General features: G+C 43.7%; 1 protein-coding gene across 3 annotated transcripts in view; it reads left to right on the top strand.

Moving 5' to 3' along the window:
- Positions 1–19,282, top strand: part of zzef1 (zinc finger, ZZ-type with EF hand domain 1) — a 242,207-nt gene that overhangs the window by 55,577 nt on the left and 167,348 nt on the right. For all 3 annotated transcript variants that reach the window (XM_080211009.1, XM_080211011.1, XM_080211012.1), the window contains exons 10-17: positions 833–924; positions 1,521–1,669; positions 4,810–4,921; positions 7,746–7,952; positions 10,019–10,119; positions 16,722–16,903; positions 17,186–17,319; positions 17,437–17,507. In XM_080211009.1, the coding sequence (XP_080067135.1) occupies positions 833–924; positions 1,521–1,669; positions 4,810–4,921; positions 7,746–7,952; positions 10,019–10,119; positions 16,722–16,903; positions 17,186–17,319; positions 17,437–17,507 (1,048 nt within the window). The remainder of the gene's footprint in view (positions 1–832; positions 925–1,520; positions 1,670–4,809; positions 4,922–7,745; positions 7,953–10,018; positions 10,120–16,721; positions 16,904–17,185; positions 17,320–17,436; positions 17,508–19,282) is intronic.

Raw genomic sequence — 19,282 nt, 5'->3', positions numbered from 1 at the left:
TTCCCAGCTGGCTGCGCTACTCAAGTAGCACATTGGGCTAAGAAATGTCAATGGAGGGGCCTGTAACGGGATTCATGACCAGCGTCCAGCCAAACGTGATTTTCCCAGGTCATTGTTATTTTAATGTAATGAACCTTGCGCTGGAAATCAGTGCATCAGTGCCCAATGGGCACCAGGAAGTGGCAAGGAGATGGGGCGGGGGGCATGAGGCATGAGGTGAGATGGAGGGTTGGGGAGGAGGGGTGCTGGTGATCGAGGCTGGCCCAGGCTGTTGGTTGGGGGGAGGGTTGGGGTTGGCTGAGAGGGGGTCGTGGGCAGTGCATTGGTATCCCTACTGATAAGTCGGTGCATACACAGTGGTTCACTCAGCACGCTGATGACAGCCCCTCCAGCAAAATGAGACCCTTTTCCCTTTGGGGATAGTGAGGGAGTGATGGAAGGGTTCCCAAGCTGATTATCAGCCTGTTGAATTGCGTTATGAACTCATTCTGTGATCAACAGGTCCTGATGTTGGACTTGAACCTGGAGCTTCTGGTCCAGAAGTAGGATCACTGCCCTCTCCTGACGCTCCAAATCTGTCCACCATCTACAGCACAAACCACCACCACACACACACACACACACAATGCCGGAAATCCATCCCACTAAGTACTCCTAAAAAAAGGCTGGAAAGTCTCCGTTTGGGGAAATCGCCCTCCTGGTGTCTTTTCAGGAGTGCAGGAAGATACCTTTGGATTTTTGTCATCGGAGAGGTTGGGGGAAAGGGATCTTTAACTTTGGGAATGTAGTTTGGTATCAACTACTGTGAATTATTGCCTTTGATCTGTTGCAGGATTTCTGTCTGAGGCCGGCCATACACGAGCCAGCTTCATTGTGTCAACAAGAACAAAACTGTCCATCCAGGTCTCCCAGATCAGGATCAAGGTATGGACACAGATACGGCTCAACTGCCTCCCAACCTGCCCAACCATCCATATATCAATCACCTTCACACTTGATTTATGGTCTCCTCACTGTATTTGCCCTTTGTAAACTCCCTTATTCAAAGCCCGGCTCTCCTCTACTATCCTGACCTTGTCAAAGTCCCACTTGTTTTATCACCACCTCCGTTGCCTTTCCCTTTCTCACTGACCAATTGCCTTTTCCTATATCTCAATGTTCTGAATTTAAGAACTTCACCATCTTCTACGATTCTTCCAGAGCTTCGCTTCACCATTTCTCAGTCCTTTCTGTGCCGTTTGGTCCTCTGAGTTATCTTAGTTTTTAAAGGTCGTCCGTTTCGAACATGTTTGCATCATCTATCCATGGCACTACCCTTTCTAGTCTGTTCTCTTTCCTCCCTCCTCTTTCCATGCTCTGTCTTTGGCCTTTCCCCTTCTCTTGGGACTTTCTCCATGTTGAAGGCACCACCCCTGAATCATGTTTGTTGGGGCTTCCATTAGATGTCCGATTATTTAGCTGCCCAGGAAATGGTATATACATATGGTTAGTTCATGTAATCTTTTCTGTGCCTCACTCAGGTCCATAATGGTGCTAAAGGAGCCAAATGTGGTCTAATTTTTGCTTATAATGATGAGTCAGAAACCTTTGATGCGGAGAAACATTTTAAGAGGTTTGAAAAGTACAATAAATGGAAGCTGCAAGAATTCCGACAGTTTGTAAAGGGAAGGTGAGTAATTTAGATCACACGCTGTTTCCCCAGTTTGAGTAGTTACAAGTGCAAATTGCTTTGAAGTGCCAATGTGAATATTTTTGGTACAAGTTTTGAGTGTTTGTGCTATAAAATCATGACCTTGTTGTATGAGTTGCGTCAGTTGTATGTCATGCATAGCTGCCACACATTGCTTTTCTTGGGTATCTTCAGCAATACACACTTTTCCCTTTGGGGATAGTGAGGGAGTGATGGAAGGGTTCCCGAGCTGATTATCAGCCTGTTCAATTGCGTTATGAACTTGTTCTGTGATCAACAGGTCCTGGTGTTGGACTTGAACCTGGAGCTTCTGGTCCAGAAGTAGGATCACTGCCTCTCCTGACTCTCCAAATCTGTCCACCATCTACAAGGCACAAGTCAGGAGTGCAATAAAATACTCTCCACTTGCCTGGATGGGTGCAGCTCCAACAACATGCAAGAAGCTCGACACAATCCAGGACAAAGCAGCTTGCTTGATTGCTACCCCTTCCCACAAATATTCAATTCCTCTACTACCAATGAACAGTAGCAGCCTGTGTGTACCATCTACAAGATGTACTGTAGGGACTCACCAAGGTTCCTTGGGCAGCACCTCCCAAAGCCAAGGCCTCTACTACTGAGAAAGACAAGATACCTGAGCAATGTCCCTCCAAGTCACTCACCATCCTGATTTTGAAATATATCACTGACACTGGGTCAAAATTGTGGCATTTCCTCCCTAAGAGCACTGTGGGTGTACCTACATCTCAGGGACTAAAGCTGTTCAAGAAACTAGCTCACCACCATCTTCTAAAGGGCAACTTGGGAAGCTCCTGATCCAAATACAATGGAAAGCAGTGGTCCCTCTCTGGGTGGGAGAAGTGAGGAGCTCTCCATTGAAAAACATTCTGGGAAGGAGCTGGTGTTAAAGAAAGGCTTATAGCAACCCCTATCTAAGCGCATTGTCAAGTTGAATACGATTTCTTATCTCCAGAGTGTTCAGAACTTGTCGAACGTTAATCATAGAATTGTCGAACCATAAAATCCTTACAGTGCAGAAGGAGGCCATTCGACCCATCAGGTCTGCACTGACTCTCCCACGGAGTATCATTTATATAGATGATCTGGAGGAGGGAACCGAGTGCAAGGTGTCGAAATTTGCTGATGACACCAAGATTGGGGGAAAGGCAAATTGTGCGGAGGGTGTGGAGAGTCTGCAGAAGGATCTAGATAGGCTGGGCGAATGGGCCAGGAAATGGCAAATGGAATTTAATGTTGGCAAGTGTGAGGTGGTCCACTTTGGTAGGAAGAATGGTAGGAAGGACTATTACTTATGTGGCGAAAAACTGCAGCAGGCGACGGTGCAGAGAAACCTCGGGGTCCTTGTGCATGAGTCACAAAAACCCAGCCTGCAGGTGCAGCAGGTGGTCAGGAAGGCGAATGGGATGCTGGCCTTCATAGCGAGGGGGATTGAATATAAAAGTAGGGAGGTCTTGCTGCAGCTGTATAGGGCATTGGTGAGGCCGCAGCTGGAGTACTGTGTGCAGTTTTGGGCGCCGCACCTGCGCAAAGATATTTTGGCCCTGGAGGGAGTGCAGAGGAGGTTTACTAGGCTGATACCGGAGTTGAGGGGATTGAGCTATGAGGAGAGGCTGAATAAACTAGGCTTGTACTCGTTAGAGTTTAGAAGAATGAGGGGAGATCTCATTGAGACGTATAAGATGATGAATGGGATGGATAGGATAGAGGTGGAGAGACTCTTCCCGCTCAAAAAAGACAGTAGGACTAGGGGGCACAGCCTCAAGATAAAGGGGAGGCGGTTTAGAACGGAGTTGAGGAGGAACTTCTTCACTCAAAGGGTGGTGAATCTCTGGAATTCTCTGCCCGTTGAAGTGGTGGAGGCTGCCTCGCTAAATATTTTTAAGAAGCGGGTTGATGGGTTCTTGATAAGAGAGGGGATTAAGGGTTATGGGGAGAGGGCGGGAAAGTGGAACTGAGCCACGACAGATCAGCCATGATCTTATTGAATGGCGGGGCAGGCTCGAAGGGCTAGATGGCCTACTCGTGCTCCTATTTCTTATGTTCTTATGTTCTTACCCAGGCCGATTATCCATCCTATTCCCTTGACCTCACTTATTTACCCTGCTAATCCCCCCCACAACCTATACATCTTGTGACACTAAGGGACAATTTCATAGAAATCATAGAACCCTACAGTGCAGAAGGAGGCCCTTCGGCTCATCGAGTCTACACCGACCACAATCCCACCCGGGGCCTACCCCCATATCCCTACATATTTATCCGCTAATCCCTCTAACCTACACATCTCAGGGCACTAAGGGGCAATTTAGCACGGCCAATCGACCTAACACACGCATCCTTGGACTGTGGGAGGAAACCGGAGCACTCGGAGGAAACCCACGCAGACACAAGGAGAATGTGCAAACTCCAACACGGACAGTGACCCGAGCCGGCCAGTCCACCTAACAGGCACATTTTTGGATTGTGGGTGAGACTAAGAGGCTGTGCTGTTAGTTCTGTACAAATCCACCTGTTGGAATGCTTTGTTTAAAGTTGTTGTGAAGTTGAGGGTCATAAATGGCTTCATTTCCCTGATTCCCAGTGAACCTGCTCAAGGCATTGGAACACAGGACTCTTCATCTCAGAGTTGTTGGCGGAAACCGAGGCAGACATGGGGAGAATGTGGGAACTTCACAGTCACCGAAGACTGGAATTGAACCCAGGTCCCTTGCGGTGTGAGACAGCAGTGCTAACCACTGTGCCACTCCTATAATAACATAACTTTCAAAGAACAACACAGCACGGGAAACAGGCCCTTTGGCCCAACGAGCCCGCGCCACCGTCTTAACGATGTATTTTTCTTCTGTCCCACTACCTCCCTCACAGTCCTGCCAACACAAAACTGCTTGGGAGCGTAATATTTGAAAATCGGGAATAGTGGTTGTGTTAGAAACTTGAGTTATTTTAAGTCAAATTTTCAGGTGAGATTTGACCAAGATGTCAATAAAATGCATCGTTATAAGCCAGTATTTGCCCCATCACTTGTTGCTATTGTCCTGGAAATGGCTTTTGTGATCTGGTTTTGTATCTGATGTATTATTTTTCTCTCTCTACACCAGGCACAGCAACCAGAGTGTCGATCTGGATGGAGATGATCCCGTTGGCTGGTTTGAACTGGAAGAAGAATGGAATGAGACAGAAGTAAAGTTACAGACCTGTCGCATCAGCAAGGTAAAGAAGGACCAGCAGTGTCACTAACGTCTTTAAGAAGTCTCACAGCACCAGGGTTAAAGTCCAACAGGTTCATTTGGAATCACGAGCTTTTGGAGCACTGATCTTTCCTCAGCTCGGTCTGAAAGCTCGTGATTCCAAATAAACCTGTTGGACTTTAACCTGGTGTTGTGAGACTTCTTACTGTGCTCTCCCCAGTCCCACACCGTCATCTCTAACATTTGAAATTCACAGCTCAGGTTATTGAGAGACAAGGAATGATGAGATCTGTAAATTTGATGTGTTTGTTACTTACTGAAATACGTATTGATTAGCCGTTTACCTGCTTTATAAGAAACTGGGTAGAATGTCTGCTCTGAAATTAAGTAGTAATTTGTTTTTCCACCTGTTAATATATGTTCAGGTGAATTACGTAGCTTTATGCCTTTTGTATTGTATCGTCTAAAGGGTGAAAAGTGTGTTTTTACACTTGAGAATCCCTGCAATTACTGAATATGGTGATATGTTTCTTGTGAACAATAAACAGGCAAGATTTTTGTTATAAATAGTTGATGTTCCAGTTGGTGCCAGTAGGTGTCACCTGTGTATTGGTTATTTCTGTCAATTGTAACATGGTTTGATTTGCTTCTGGTATCAATAGGATTGCTTGTTTGCAGAATTATTCTAGGCGGTGGTGCTGAACTTGGAGCCAGCTCCCTTACTGTTGGGACGGTTACGATTTAAATGCCATTTCAGTTTGAACCAACACTGCTAGAAATGTTTTAATAAGTGTGATCAGGTTTTTCGACTGTCTTCTAGACTGTCGCAGAGATTCAGTAAGCACGATATTGCACTAGTGACCCAAATGAGACAGTAGCTCAGTAAATGCCATGTGGGCATGTTGATGGATTGTGGTTATTTGTATTCATTCATGGGATGTGAGCAGAGCTGGCAAGACTGACATTTAGTGCCCATCCAAAAACCACCCATGAGGAGGCGCTGGTGAGCGGCTTGCTTGAACTAATGCACATCTACAGTGCTATTGGGAAGACAACTCCTGAAATTTGACTCAGTGATCCTGAAGGAGTGACGATATAGTTCAAGTTGTGGGCAGCACGATAGCACAGTGGGTTAGCACTGCTGCTTCACAGCGCCAGGCACCTGGGTTCGATTCCCGGCTCGGGTCACTGTCTGTGTGGAGTTTGCGCATTCTCCTCGTGTCTGCGTGGGTTTCCTCCGGGTGCTCCGGTTTCCTCCCACAGCCCAAAAATGTGTGGGTTAGGTTGATTGGCCATGCTAAATTGCCCCTTAGTGTCCTGAGATGTGTAGGTTAGAGGGATTAGTGGGTAGAGACTCAATGGGCCAAATGGCCTTTTTCTGCACTGTAGGGTTTCTATGATTCTAAGTCAGGATGGGGATTTTTTTTAATTCCATCATGGGGAAATGGGTGTCACTGGCTAGGCCAGCGTTTATTGCCCATCCCTAATTGCCCTCGAGAAGGTGGTGGGTGAGCTGTCTTCTTGCATCCCTGCAGTCCATGAGGTGTAGGTACACCCTCGGTGCTGTTAGGGAGGGAGTTCCAGGATTTCCATCCACTGACAGTGAAGGAACAGCGATATATTTCCAAATCTGGATGAGTGACTTTGAGCAGATGTTCCCGTGTGCCAGTTACTCTTGCCTTTCTAAGTCGTGGGTTCGGGAGATGCTGTCGTAGAAGCTTTGGTGAATCACGCAGTGCGTACTCCAACTGTGTGCTGGTGGAGGGGGGAGTGATGGTTAAGGTCATTGAGGTACCAGTGTTCTGGACGGTGTCCAACTTTTTGAGTGTTATTGGAGCTGCACCCATCCAGGCAAGTGGGCGGTATTCCATCACGCTCCTGACTTGTGCCTTGTAGATGGCGGACAGACTTTGGGAAGTCAGGGGGTGAGTTACTCACCACAGAATTCCCGACTTCTGACCTCCTCTTCTGGCCTCAACGTTTATGTGGCTGGTCAAGTTGATCTTCTCAGATTATAAGTTTACTTTGCATTAAATAGTTTGAATTTTTATTTTTCCGAGTGTTAATATATATTAATTTCAGGCAGGTGACATGGCTTTATGCCTTTGTATCGTATGAAATAAAGGTTTGCGTTAAAACTTGAGGATCCTTGCTATTGCTTAATATGGCAGTGGGTTTCCTGTGAACAGTAAACACTGTTGAAGTAACTTGGTGAGATTTTTTGTCATGGGCACTTAATATTCCAGGTCTACGTTTTCAGTAGCTTCAGCTCATTCTTTATTCAGGGGCAAAAGCTAATGGTAAAATCCCTCCTCAGCTGCTTCTGTGGAATGATGTTTTGTGGTGATAGTGAGTGAACTCCATCTTCATTTATAGAATAGACTGGGTCTGTACTCGTTGGAGTTTAGAAGAATGGGGGGGGGGTCTTATAGAGACGTATAAGATAATGAAGGGGATGGATAGGGTAGAGGTAGAGAGATTCTTCCCGCTTAGAAAGGACAGCAGGACTAGAGGGCACAGCCTCAAGATAAGTGGCGGGGGGGGGGGGGGGGGGGGGCAGTTTAGATCAGAGTTGAGGAGGAACTTCTTCACTCAAAGGGTGGTGAATCTCTGGAATTCTCTGCCCGTTGAAGTGGTGGAGGCTACGTCGCTGAATATATTTAAGTCACGGGTAGATAGGTTTCTGACAGACAAGGGAATTAAGGGTTATGGGGAGAAAGCGGGAAAGTGGAACTGATCCACTTCAGATCAGCCGTGATCTTATTGAATGGCGGGGCAGGCTCGAAGGGCTAGATGGCCGACTCCTGCTCCTATTTCTTATGTTCGTTTATTTTTTTTCTCCCCAGTATCTGATGGTAAAGTTTCTCTGTCCCCGTCAAGAGGATGAGAATAACGTGCGTATTGGCATCAAGCATCTAAGTATTCGTGGTTACTTGAGACCATCCAATCAAGAGTGTGTCTCTTTCTCCGATACAGCATCAAGCGGTCTTGTTACCGGGCAGACCCTCGTGTTGAAGACACTCTACTTTATCCAGCAGCTGGCACAGGATGCAGTATGTTGAGACTGTTCATAAAGCACATTATGGGGCATTTTGGGGACATGAGATTAAGGTTAAAATCTGGAATGCGCTGTCTGAGTGGGTGGCAGAGGCAGATTCAATCGAAGTATTTAAGAAGGAATTGTATTATTATCTGGAAAGGATGATTGGGCTACAGGGAGAAGTTGGGGAATGGCGTTAGGTGCATTGCTCATTCAGAGAGTCAGCAGAGATACAATGAACCGAGTGGCCTCCTCCTGTGCTGTAACCATTCAGTGACTCAAAGAGACCATGCTTAAAATTTTCTCCATATTTGTGACTTTTACTGGTGTTTTATTTCACCTGCATTAGCAGCCCCCGAGACACTCATTCACCTGACTTGTTGGCGTAGAGTTCCGGAGGGTGGCTCTCCACTTGGTTACAGCAACTCAGTGAAACCGATTCCTCTCTCTCAATCAGGGAATCATACAGCACATCACCTGACCCCAACCTACCTCTGCTGACATCTGGAGGAGCCAGTTCCACTCCTATGGCCCCTTCCCCTGCAGATTTTTCTCCTTCAAGTACTTGTCCAAATCACTTCAGAAAGTAGTGAATCTCGGCACCCTTTTAAACAGTGCATTCCAGATCGTAACAGATAGCTGCTGAAGAAATTTCTGTTGATTCCACCTCAGTCAGTCATCTTAGATTTTTGTGCCATCTCGTTACTGACCAATTGTTAACAGTCTGTCCTCCTTGACTCTTCGTTAAAATAGTTGATGATTTTAACACTTCTATTCGATGGTGTTTTAACTTGCATTGCTTTAAAGAAATTAATCCCAGTTTCTCCAACTTGTTCATCTAACTTGCACAACACGCCTGGTTATTATTTTCATAAATCTTCCCTGTACACACACTCTCTCAACATCCTTCTTAGACTATGGTATCCACAAATGATCCCAGCCCAATGCCGGCATCTCCACATCATGATCCAGAAATGCTCTTCAGTCCTGGAGCTGTGACCTAACCAGTGATTGCCAAAGGCTCGGACTATCTTTCTTTTTACTTACAAAACCAAGGTTTCCCCGTTCTTTAACTGCCTTCTCGGCTGCTGCAAGCTGTCAGATACACAACCCAGCCCCTCCTCCCATCTCTCTGCTCCTGAATTCCATTTAAAACACTGCCATTTAATCCATATCGTCCCTTCTCATTCTTCATACCAGCACACATCGCTTCAAGCCCCTCTAAGCTAAATCTCATCTGCCATGTGTCTGCACGTCCTGCCAGTCTGTTTATGGCTGCAGCTGTTACTGTCCTTTTCACCGTTTGGTACACTTCTGAGTTTCATATTGATCTATATATCCCAGGATCCAATGATTGATCTGTATCAGAAAGAGCAGTGATCCTCATCCTAATCACTAAGGAACATGAATGTGTACCCCCCTCCAGTCTAAAGAATGACCATTCAGCCCTACTGTCTGCTTTCTGTCTCTTAGCCAATTTTATAGCCACATCCCATCTGCTCCTTCTAATCTCATGGACTTGAATTTTCCTAACACGTCGATTACATAGTACCTCATCAAATGCCTTCTAAAAGTCCATATACACATCAATCTCATTAATTTCTTCAAAAAACTTAGCTCAATTAGTTGGAAGTAATTTGCCTTTAACAAACCCATCCTGATGAGGACTATATAAATTTTTTGTTCATCAGAATAATATTGTATCATCGTAACCACCTAGACGTTCGTCTCCAAGCCGCTCACCATCCTGACTTGGAAGTATATCACTGTTCCTTAACTGTTGTTGGGTTAAAATCCTGGAGCTCCCTCTCTAACAAGACTGTGAGCTGCTGCCTTGAACCACGCAGGGCCTGCTGGGGTTCAAGGAGGCAGCTCACCACCACCTTTATCAAGGATAATTAGGGATGGGCAATAAATGCTGGCCTAGCCTGTGATGCCCACGTGAATTAAAAAAAAGACACATTCTAATAAGAAGATGTGAATCTTTTATATAATGGAACATAATGAGCACTCAGAATGGTTTGTGTTGTTGTTTCCCACTGGTTTGATGGTTAATCAGTACACTTTATTTACCTCTAGGCAGAATTGAGAGAGCGGAGGTTAAAACAGAAACCTTACCTGGACTTTTCAGACCTTAACCTGCAACTCTTCTGGAACTTCTATGAAAAATTCAGACAAAAGTAAGCCAGCATTTTTTTCTCCCATTTTAACTTTGTTATTTAACTTCTCCTCGTGCAGCAATTCAAGTTGGAGTAGAACCTTTAGATGATGGTCTGGTACTACCTAGAACTTACACACTCCTCATTGTGACCAGGGTCAGGGAAGTGAGTCAAATCTAGTGTACCCAACAGAAAGAGGGAGAAAAGACTTGCATGATCTCTGTCGAGAAACACTGTAGCCAACTTGCATACAGTAATGATATTGACCAGATAATCCACCTTAATGATAAAGGTTGACCAGGTGGATGTCCTTTCTCCACTTTCAAACAGTGCTGCAATCTGTTTTACATTCACCTGAGAGAGCCTTCGTTTTAAGTTCTGATGGTCTGCGCCTCTGACAGTGCAATCCATCGAGAGTACAGCTCTAGTGTGGGACTTGAACCCACAACATCTGGCTCAGATGAGGTTGCTACCACTGAGCCATGACTGCTGCAGCAGGTGTGCATGGAACGAGGGGATTTTCACAGTAACTGCATTGCAGTGTTAATGTAGACCTACTTGTGACTCTAACAAACGAGCTTTAAAAACTTTAAAAGCTGTGTTTGAGCATCTTCCTGTTTAGTAACCTGGGAGTACTGAGACAAAATGTACTTGCTCCAACCTGGAATTGAACCTGGGTCTTATCTCAACACAGTGTGTTTTATTCCACAAAGTTTAATCCAGCACACTGTTGACACCAAGACAACTAAAAGCGCGTAAAGCCCTTCAGCTAAAATTCCTTGTTTCTTTGAGAGATGGGACATTTTTTAATAAAGGGATATGTTGTACTGATTATTTTAATTATTTTGTATGTGGGAATGTTGATAATCAAGCTTTTGGTAAACTCATTTCTAGAAGTTTGAAGTTGTCTTTCAGGAAGAAAGAATTAATATTCAGTTTACCATGAAGAAATAAAGTATAAAACAGATCTAATTGAAAACAAGCAGATTATATGGGATGAATTCCTGGAACATGTACAAGTGGGTTTTTGGAGCAATACTTCGGAGAGCCAATTAGGGATTGAGCTATTTTAGATCTAGTATTATACAATGAAAAAGGGAACTAATAACGTTAGTGTAAGGAGCCTTTAGGAAATAGTGATCATAATATGGTAGAATTTCACATCAAGTATGAAAGTTATATTGTTTAATCTGAAATTGGGGTTATCTGAGCAGATAAATCCATGAAGGTATGAGGGGAAAGTTGGCTGTGGTGAATTGAGAAAATAAACTGAAAGATTTCATGGTCGACAGGCAATATTTAAATAAGTATTACATGTTCCACAACAAACACACATTAATCTAAAACACACAAACCCAACAGGAAATGTGAATCAACTGTGGCTAACAAAACAAATTAAAGATTGCTTTAGATCAAAGGAGGTAGCTTTGCTGGAAAAAGTGTTAAGCCTGATGATTGAGAACTATTTAGATTCCAGCAAAGAAGGACCAGGAAACTGATAAAGGAAGAGAGAAGAAAATATAAATGCAAGCTGTCAAGAAACATAAAGATGGACTGTAAAAACTCGTTTAGGTCTGTGAAAAGAAAAGATTAGCAAGGAGAAATCTGTATCCATCAGGATGGTGAGCGGCTTGGAGACGAATGTCTAGGTGGTTACGATGTTACAACATTATTCTGATGAACAAAATATTTATACAGTCCTAATCAGGATGGGTTTGTTAAAGGCAAATTACTTCCAACTAATTGAGCTAATGGCAGAGACGGGAGAATTTGGAATGGAGAATAAGGAAATGGTGGAGAAACTAAACAATTACTTTGTGTTTGCCTTTACGGAGAATAAAAAAAAATTCCCAGAAATACTAGGGAACCAAGGGACTTGTGAAAGTGAAGAACTGAAAGAAATTGGTATTAATAAAGAGGTAGTACTCTCAAAATTAATTGCTTTGATAAATCCCCCTCGACCAGATGAATCACATCCCAGAATGTTGATGGAAGTGGCTGTAGGGATAGTGGATGCATTTCAAAATTCAATAGTTTCTGAAATGGTTCCTGCAGTTTGGAATGTAGCAAGTGTAATCCCATTATTTAAGAAGTGAGAGACAGAGAGAAAATTGAGAATGATAGACCTGCTAGTTGGACATTAGTAGGGAAAGTGTTGATTCTGTGTTAATGACCGAGAGTTGGGTGTACTGGGAAGAATTTGATTTATTATTGGCATGTGTATTAATATACAGTGAAAAGTATTGCTTCTTGTGTGCTATAGAGACGAAGCATACCATTCACAGAGGGAACAAAAGAGAGGGTGCAGAATGTAGTGTTACAGTCATAGCAAGGGTGTAGAGAAAGATCAACTTAATGCAAGATAGGTCCTTTCAAAAATCTGATGGCAGCAGGGAAGAAGATGTTCTTGAGTCGGTTTGTACGTGACCCCAGACTTTTGTATCTTTTTCTCTGACAGAATAACGTGAAAAAGAGTATACCTGGGGTGTGTGGAGTCCTTAATTATGCTGGCTGCCTTGCCAAGGCAGCGGGAAGTGTAGACAAAGTCAATGGTTGGGAGGCTGGGTTGCTTGATGGACTGGGCTATGTTCATAACCCTTTCAGTTTCTTGCGGACTTGGGCAGACCAGGAGCCATACCAAGCTGTCTTACAGCCAGAAAGGATGTTTTCTATGGTGCATCTGTAAAAGTTGGTGAGAGTTATAGTGGAAATGCCAAATTTCCTTAGCCTTCTGAGAAAGTGGGGCATTGGTGTGCTTTCTTAACTAGAGCATCAGTGTGAAGGGACCATAACATGTTGGTGAATTGGACATCCAGAAACTTGAAGCTCTCAACCATTCCCACTTCATCCTCATTGATATAGATAGGAGCATGTCCTCCACCAAGCTTCCTGAAATCAACGACTTTCCTTTGTTTTACTGGCATTGAGGGAGAGATTATTGTTGCCGCATCAATTCACCAGATTCTCTATCTCATTCCTGTACTCCATTTCATTATTGTTTGAGATCTAACCCACAATGGTGGTGTCATCAGCAAACTTGAAGATTGAGTTGGAGGGGAATTTGGCCATGCAGTCATAGGTGTATGAGGGGCCAAGGGTAATGATAAACTTCAAGGAAACGTAGACTGGTGGAGTGGGCAGACGTACAACAGAAACAAATTAAATGCAGACAAGTGTGAAGTAATTCATTTTGATAGAAAGGATAAGGAGGGCCAATATAAAGCAAAGGGAGCAATTTAAAGGGGGTGCTGGAGCAGAGGGACCTGGGGGTGCACAAATCATTGTAGGTGGCAGGGCAGGTTGCAAAAGCATTTGGATTACTTTTAAATAGAGGCATAGAATACAAAAGTAAGCAAGTTACAATGAACATGTGTAAAAATACCCTGTTTTTTTGGTCTCAACTGGAGTATTCCATCTAGTTCTGGGTATCAGACTTTAGGAAGACATGAAATCACGGATCAGGTGCAGAAGAGATTCAGAAGAATGGTTCCAGGGATAAGGAACTTGAGTTATGTAGATAATTGGGGAAAATTTATTTCCATTCCCCTTGGATAAGAGAAGATTAAGAGATTTTATGGGGCTGCTCAAATCAAAAAGGATCTGGACAGAGGAGATGAAGAGAATCTACTGCCATTGACGGAAGGGTCTAGAAGCAAAGGACAACAATTTAAGGTATAACACACAACAAGTGGTTAGGATCTGGAATGTGTTGCCTGAGCGTGGAGTGGAGGCAGTTTTAATTGTAGCTTTCAGAAGGGTGTTGCATAATTATTGGAAAAGAAAACAAAATGCGGAGCCAGAGGGAAAGGGAGGACATGTGGGACTAGAACTGGCTGGAACAAAAACAGAAAATACTGGAATACCTCAGCAGGTCTGGCAGCACCTGCGGAGAGGAGAGAAAAACAATAATGTTTCAAATCCGAATGACTTCTTCAGAGCCAGGACAAAGTTGCTTTTGCAGAGAGCCAGTACGGATGCAGTGGGATGAATGGCCTCCTTGTGCTGCCGCAACCGTTCTGTGATTGTATGAAAATAAATAGTGTTACTTCTGAATTTCAGTTTCTAAGTCAGTGTGACTGATTCTGCTCTTGGCTCATAGTTTAACACTTTGGCCAGACAGTCTAGTTTCTGCTTGAATGTGGGTGGCACCAGCAACACAATGAATCTTGTTGCTGTGGCAACAAACCAAAATTAAAGCAATACACCAGGTTATGCAAACTGCAGAAACCACAGTTACGATAGCTTTCCAGTTTTTGGGACTGTTAACTGAATGCCTCTAGCTTCTGGGAAGTTCTGTGCGTGAAAGTTAGTGAGACAGGGTCATTTGTATGGCAATATGTTTTGTAATTTAATAAGATAAATGAGGAGAGCATAATTTCACTGGGCATTGGTTAAATAGTTCAATAAACATCATTAGGTATGACTGAGATACAGACCTTGCACTCCAAAAAATGGATTTAGTAAGTGGATTAGTTTTAATGATTCTCTAGCTGTGAAATTAAACAGGTTAGGACATTTCTTTCTGTGAGAAAGAGTGACCTAATAGAGATCTTTAAGGTATTGGTAGTGTTTAGTAGGTTAGATGACTGATAAAAAGGGTCGTAAATATACAATAGTCATTAATAAATGAAATAGGGAATTAGGAGAAACCTCGTTGCTCCGAGAATGGTCAGATTGTGGATTGACTCCCACGTTGAGGCAATAAGCATCAATGTATTTAAGGGAAAGCTGGGTAAGTCTGAGAGAGAAAGGGACAGAAGGATTATGCTGATTGTTTGGAGGAGGCTATGCAGAGTATGAATACACACACTCAGTGCAGTTAAGTGGAATGGCCTGTACCTGCAGTTTACATTCAACCACGGCAGCGTGGATTTGTACAGGTCTCGACAGTTAAAATGAGCTCTAATAGTGAGCTTTTGCTTAAGCGCTGTTTATAAATTATCCGAGTCGCACTGCCTCCATTTTCATTTCAGCGTGGTTCCTCAGTATGATCAATCCTTTAGTAAACAAATTGCCACTTTCTTCACTGCTTCTGCACCTCACCACCTCACTCTCTCATTCCTCACTCCCTCTCCCCCTCTGGGCCCCTCTGTCCCCTCCCTCTGCCCATCTCGGGCCCCTCTGTCCCCATGCCCATCTCGGGCCCCTCGCTGCCTCAGATGAGCCGAGACATGGGAGAAGTCAAACAACGATTTGCTGTAGATTACACAAAGCTGTGATTAGAGTGATACATCGAGCTCTGATCACCACACTTCAAGAAGGATGAGAGGATCCTTGAGAAGGTGCAGAGGAGATTTACCAGAATGTCTCCAGAGATGAGAGTTACAAGGTTAGGCTGGAGACTTTTCTCCTTGGAATAGCGATTGTGGGGAGATTTGATAGAATTGTAGAAGATGATAACTGGTTTAGATAAGTTGGATGAAGTAAAACTGTTCCCATTTGTTGATTGCATGTGGCTAGAGGAACACAGAGTTAAGTTCTTGGACAAGAAGTACAGGGTGGATGTGAGGAAGCACTCTTTTGATGCAACAAGTAATAATGACTTGGAACTTGTTAATTTTGAAGGTGTTAGAAGCAGAGATAATCAGTGATTTCAAAAGATAATTGAAGACATACTTTAGGAAATAAACTTGCAGGGCCATGTGGGTAGACTGAGAGAATGGGACTAACAGAACTATCATAGACTCAGTGGGTTGAAAGGTCTCATTCTGTGTAGTTATGACTCAATGGCTTAGATCTTGTGGCCAGTGGTGAAGTGGAAACTTATGTTGCTGACTGTGTTTAAAAATTCATGCCTACTGTTTTTGCAGACTACAGTGGGAATTTACTGCCAGGTTGCAATGTGGATCATCACTCAATGGACTAGGGAGTCCAAATGGTGCGATGCAGTCCTGGAGAAGTCATATCCTCCCCCTCTGATGTCAGGAGCTGAAAATACGCTCTTTGAAGTATATCTTCAGCTCAGTGACGGTCTCAAATGCCCCAGCTACAGACCCTCGTGTTTCTCTAAAATAACTATTCATCTATAGTTAATTGTAGATCCCTGATGGCTTCCACTCCCCAGCTTCACCCCAGCCACCCTCTGCCCCTCCGCCTGCATTCTGTGTGAAGGTAGAGCCAGGGTCAATGGGATTCAGAGCTTAGAGAGGAAACGATGATGTGGGCAGAGTTGGGTAGGTGTGGAATGGAGCCACGTATGGGATTCTTTTTGCACTCTGTTGATTTAAAGGACTGTGCTCCTGCCTGGGCTCTATGCCTAATAAGAACAACCCTCAATAAATAACGTAAATACAGGTGTAATTGCAGCGAAGTCAGCCCAATTTTCCACTTCACAGGGCTTGATGGTAAGTGGACTGTTCTGGAAGTTGTGTTGCTATCGTGGCCCTCAGCAAACACTAACTTTCTCAAAATGTGACGATGTGGAGATTCATTCCACTCACACGCTGAAGGAGCAGTGCTCCGAAAGCTCGTGATACCAAATAAACCTGTTGGACTTTAACATGATGTTGTGAGACTTCTTACTGTTTCTCAAAGTGTGCCTGTGGGTAAACTTACAGACCAGCAATCTTGCTTAAGGAAAGAGTAATATGGGAAATGTAACTCTGATTATTTGTGTCTTGCAGTCGAGAACTTGAGTGCCTCCAAGCACAGACGATTTTGTTACAACTTCTTCAGAATTGCTTAGTGTTACTGTCTCGAGCTCATCAACCTGCAAAAGCACAGGACACAGCGCAACCGAGCACTGAGAAAAAGCACCCTATTGATCGGGGATCAGCTCACGATCTCTATGTCTACCTTTGTAAAGGTAATGAGCGGGACAGGTTGGGTGATATTAGCTAATTTGAATTTTAGTTGGCTTTAAAATAAATATTTTGACGAGTCTAAATAGGTGAATTTAATGCTGTATTTTCCTCTCTGCATATCTGTTGGGGATGTGCGAATGGATGATTTTCAGTTTATCGAATGCATTTATTCTCGCAGTGTCGTTCTGTACTGTAGTGGTTGGGATGTCGATGTCCCAGTAGTCAGCGCTACTAGAGTTAATCCTCATGTATGCACCTCTGAATATGATCTTTCTTCTGAGCAGTAGTGGATGATGCGGAATATGACACTGTTTCTGGGACGATGCTAAGGAAGGAAGCTGTAAATACCATTCTTAGTGGAGCGGCCATCTTTTTTCCAGATGTACAGACCCGCCGCGATCAACTTTTTAAAATGATGGTAAGATTCAGCGTAACGCTCGGACGTGGTCCTCCCCTCTTGATTCAGGTGCAACCTGCACGTTGTATTGAATATCTCCCGACAGGCTTCCCAACGTGTAACCTTTAACTTTTTCAGGAAACAATCACTGAACCGTCTCAACCTCAGTCTGCCACAATTACCTTCCAGTCGCTGTGTCATTATTTCAGGTGAGTCCAAAGTGCCTGAGGGTTTTTTTTAGAAAGAAATCGGATGTGGACTAGAAAGAAAAAATAAATTGTGTTTGTCTAGTTTCTTTTGTGTCTTTAGGACATTTCAAGGTGCTTTAATTAAGTTCTTTTGAAGTGTAGTCATTGCTGTAATGGAAGCAAACACAGCAGGCAACTTGCACACAGCAAGATCCCACAGGTATAAGATTAAATGGCCAGGCCATCTGTTATGGTTAAATATTGGCCAGGACACCAGGGGAACTTCCCTGCTGTTCAGCTGGATCTTTTACACCTGCCTGGGATAGCAGAACTGTTCTAATTCTCATCTGAATGTGGTCACCTTTAACACTGCAGTACTCGGTTGTGTGCTTAAGTCTCTAGATTGGGGCACGAACCCAGGAGCTCTGACTTAGAGGCATGAGTCCTATCACTAAACCAAGGCTGTCTGTACAAAGTATGTGCAAAAGTAACAATTCTGTTTTGTCTATTAATAAAGGTATATTAGTAATCTGCAGGTAAGGGAAAATAACATTTGTTTGCATTTTTGTAAAGTTGTAGCACAGAATGAAATTGATGTCACAAAACAAAAAGTGTGTTTGCGTCCTCGGTTCCTAGATGATTTGAGCTGTGTTAATGTCTAGGCAAAGGGAGTCTGGATTAGCCTTGCTTCTCAAAAGAGTATTACTTCAGGTGGAAGGCCAGAACACACAGTGAACTCACTTGTTGCTGTGGGAAGCTGAACTAAGGAACTGGATAGGTTGTTGGAAGCTGGAGGAGATGTCGGGCTGGGTTCTCCGACTGCAGTCACCTCAGAACCAGAGAATCTTGCCTGAGGTCAATGGACTGTTGCATGGACCACTCCCCCTTTCCCACTACAATTCCCAAGGCAGGCTGGATGGGAGAATTCCGGCCGTTATCTCTGAAAGGACAAACTCAATAGCAATACACTAAATCTCAGGATGATGGTCAATAAATTGCCTCTTGCATATTTGACGAGCTGTTACTTTAGGCAACACTTAACACATTGTACTTAAGATTGAAACTAAATGTTTGGAAACTTATTTCAAAAGTTATTTATTTATTTAACATAAATTATGGGCAGCCACTCCTTTTTAAAACCTCTTTGCTAAGCTCTGTCATTCACCACCAGCTTAACCCCAAATTACACTATGGCCTCTTCCCAAACTCCGCCAGCATTTCCTCCCTGTTCAGGATTGTTTAAAATCCTTGTCTTTTATTGCCACTCTTCCTGTGCCTTTCAAAGATGTTCCATCTGCATCCAGCAACTCCTCATCCTCAAGAGTAATCTTCAGCGTAACTCCTCCAGCTTCTTCTGAATTCTTCATCATGCTGCACTTCCTTGACCTCCCCTTTCATATCAACACCTAGACCCATAAAGTCAAAAGAAATTTTCTCAAGTGCACAATCTGTGAGTACTCTAATCACTTATTCGCCTTCATTTGCACACTCCTATAAAGCCACTATTTCCACCATCTACCGGTCAAACAAAAACTCAACTGCAATGAAAGCAAAATACTGCGGATGCTGGAATCTGAAACAAAAAACAGAAAGTGCAGGAAAATCTCAGCGTGTCTGACAGCATCTGTGGATATAGAACAGAGTTAATGTTTAAAACCTGGATGACACTGAGTCTTCCATCCAGACCCAAAACATTGGCTCTATTCTCTCTCCACAGAAGCTGTCAGACCAGCTGAGATTTTCCAGTGTTTTCAGTTTGGTTGTGTCCATAGAAGCGCAGGTTAGATTGATTGACT

The sequence above is a fragment of the Carcharhinus amblyrhynchos genome, chromosome 23 (assembly GCF_965287045.1).
Source record: "Carcharhinus amblyrhynchos chromosome 23, sCarAmb.v2.hapA, whole genome shotgun sequence".
Classification (NCBI taxonomy): domain Eukaryota; kingdom Metazoa; phylum Chordata; class Chondrichthyes; order Carcharhiniformes; family Carcharhinidae; genus Carcharhinus; species Carcharhinus amblyrhynchos.
The sequence above is the reverse complement of the archived record's forward strand: the minus strand, read 5'-3'. Positions and strand labels throughout refer to the sequence as shown.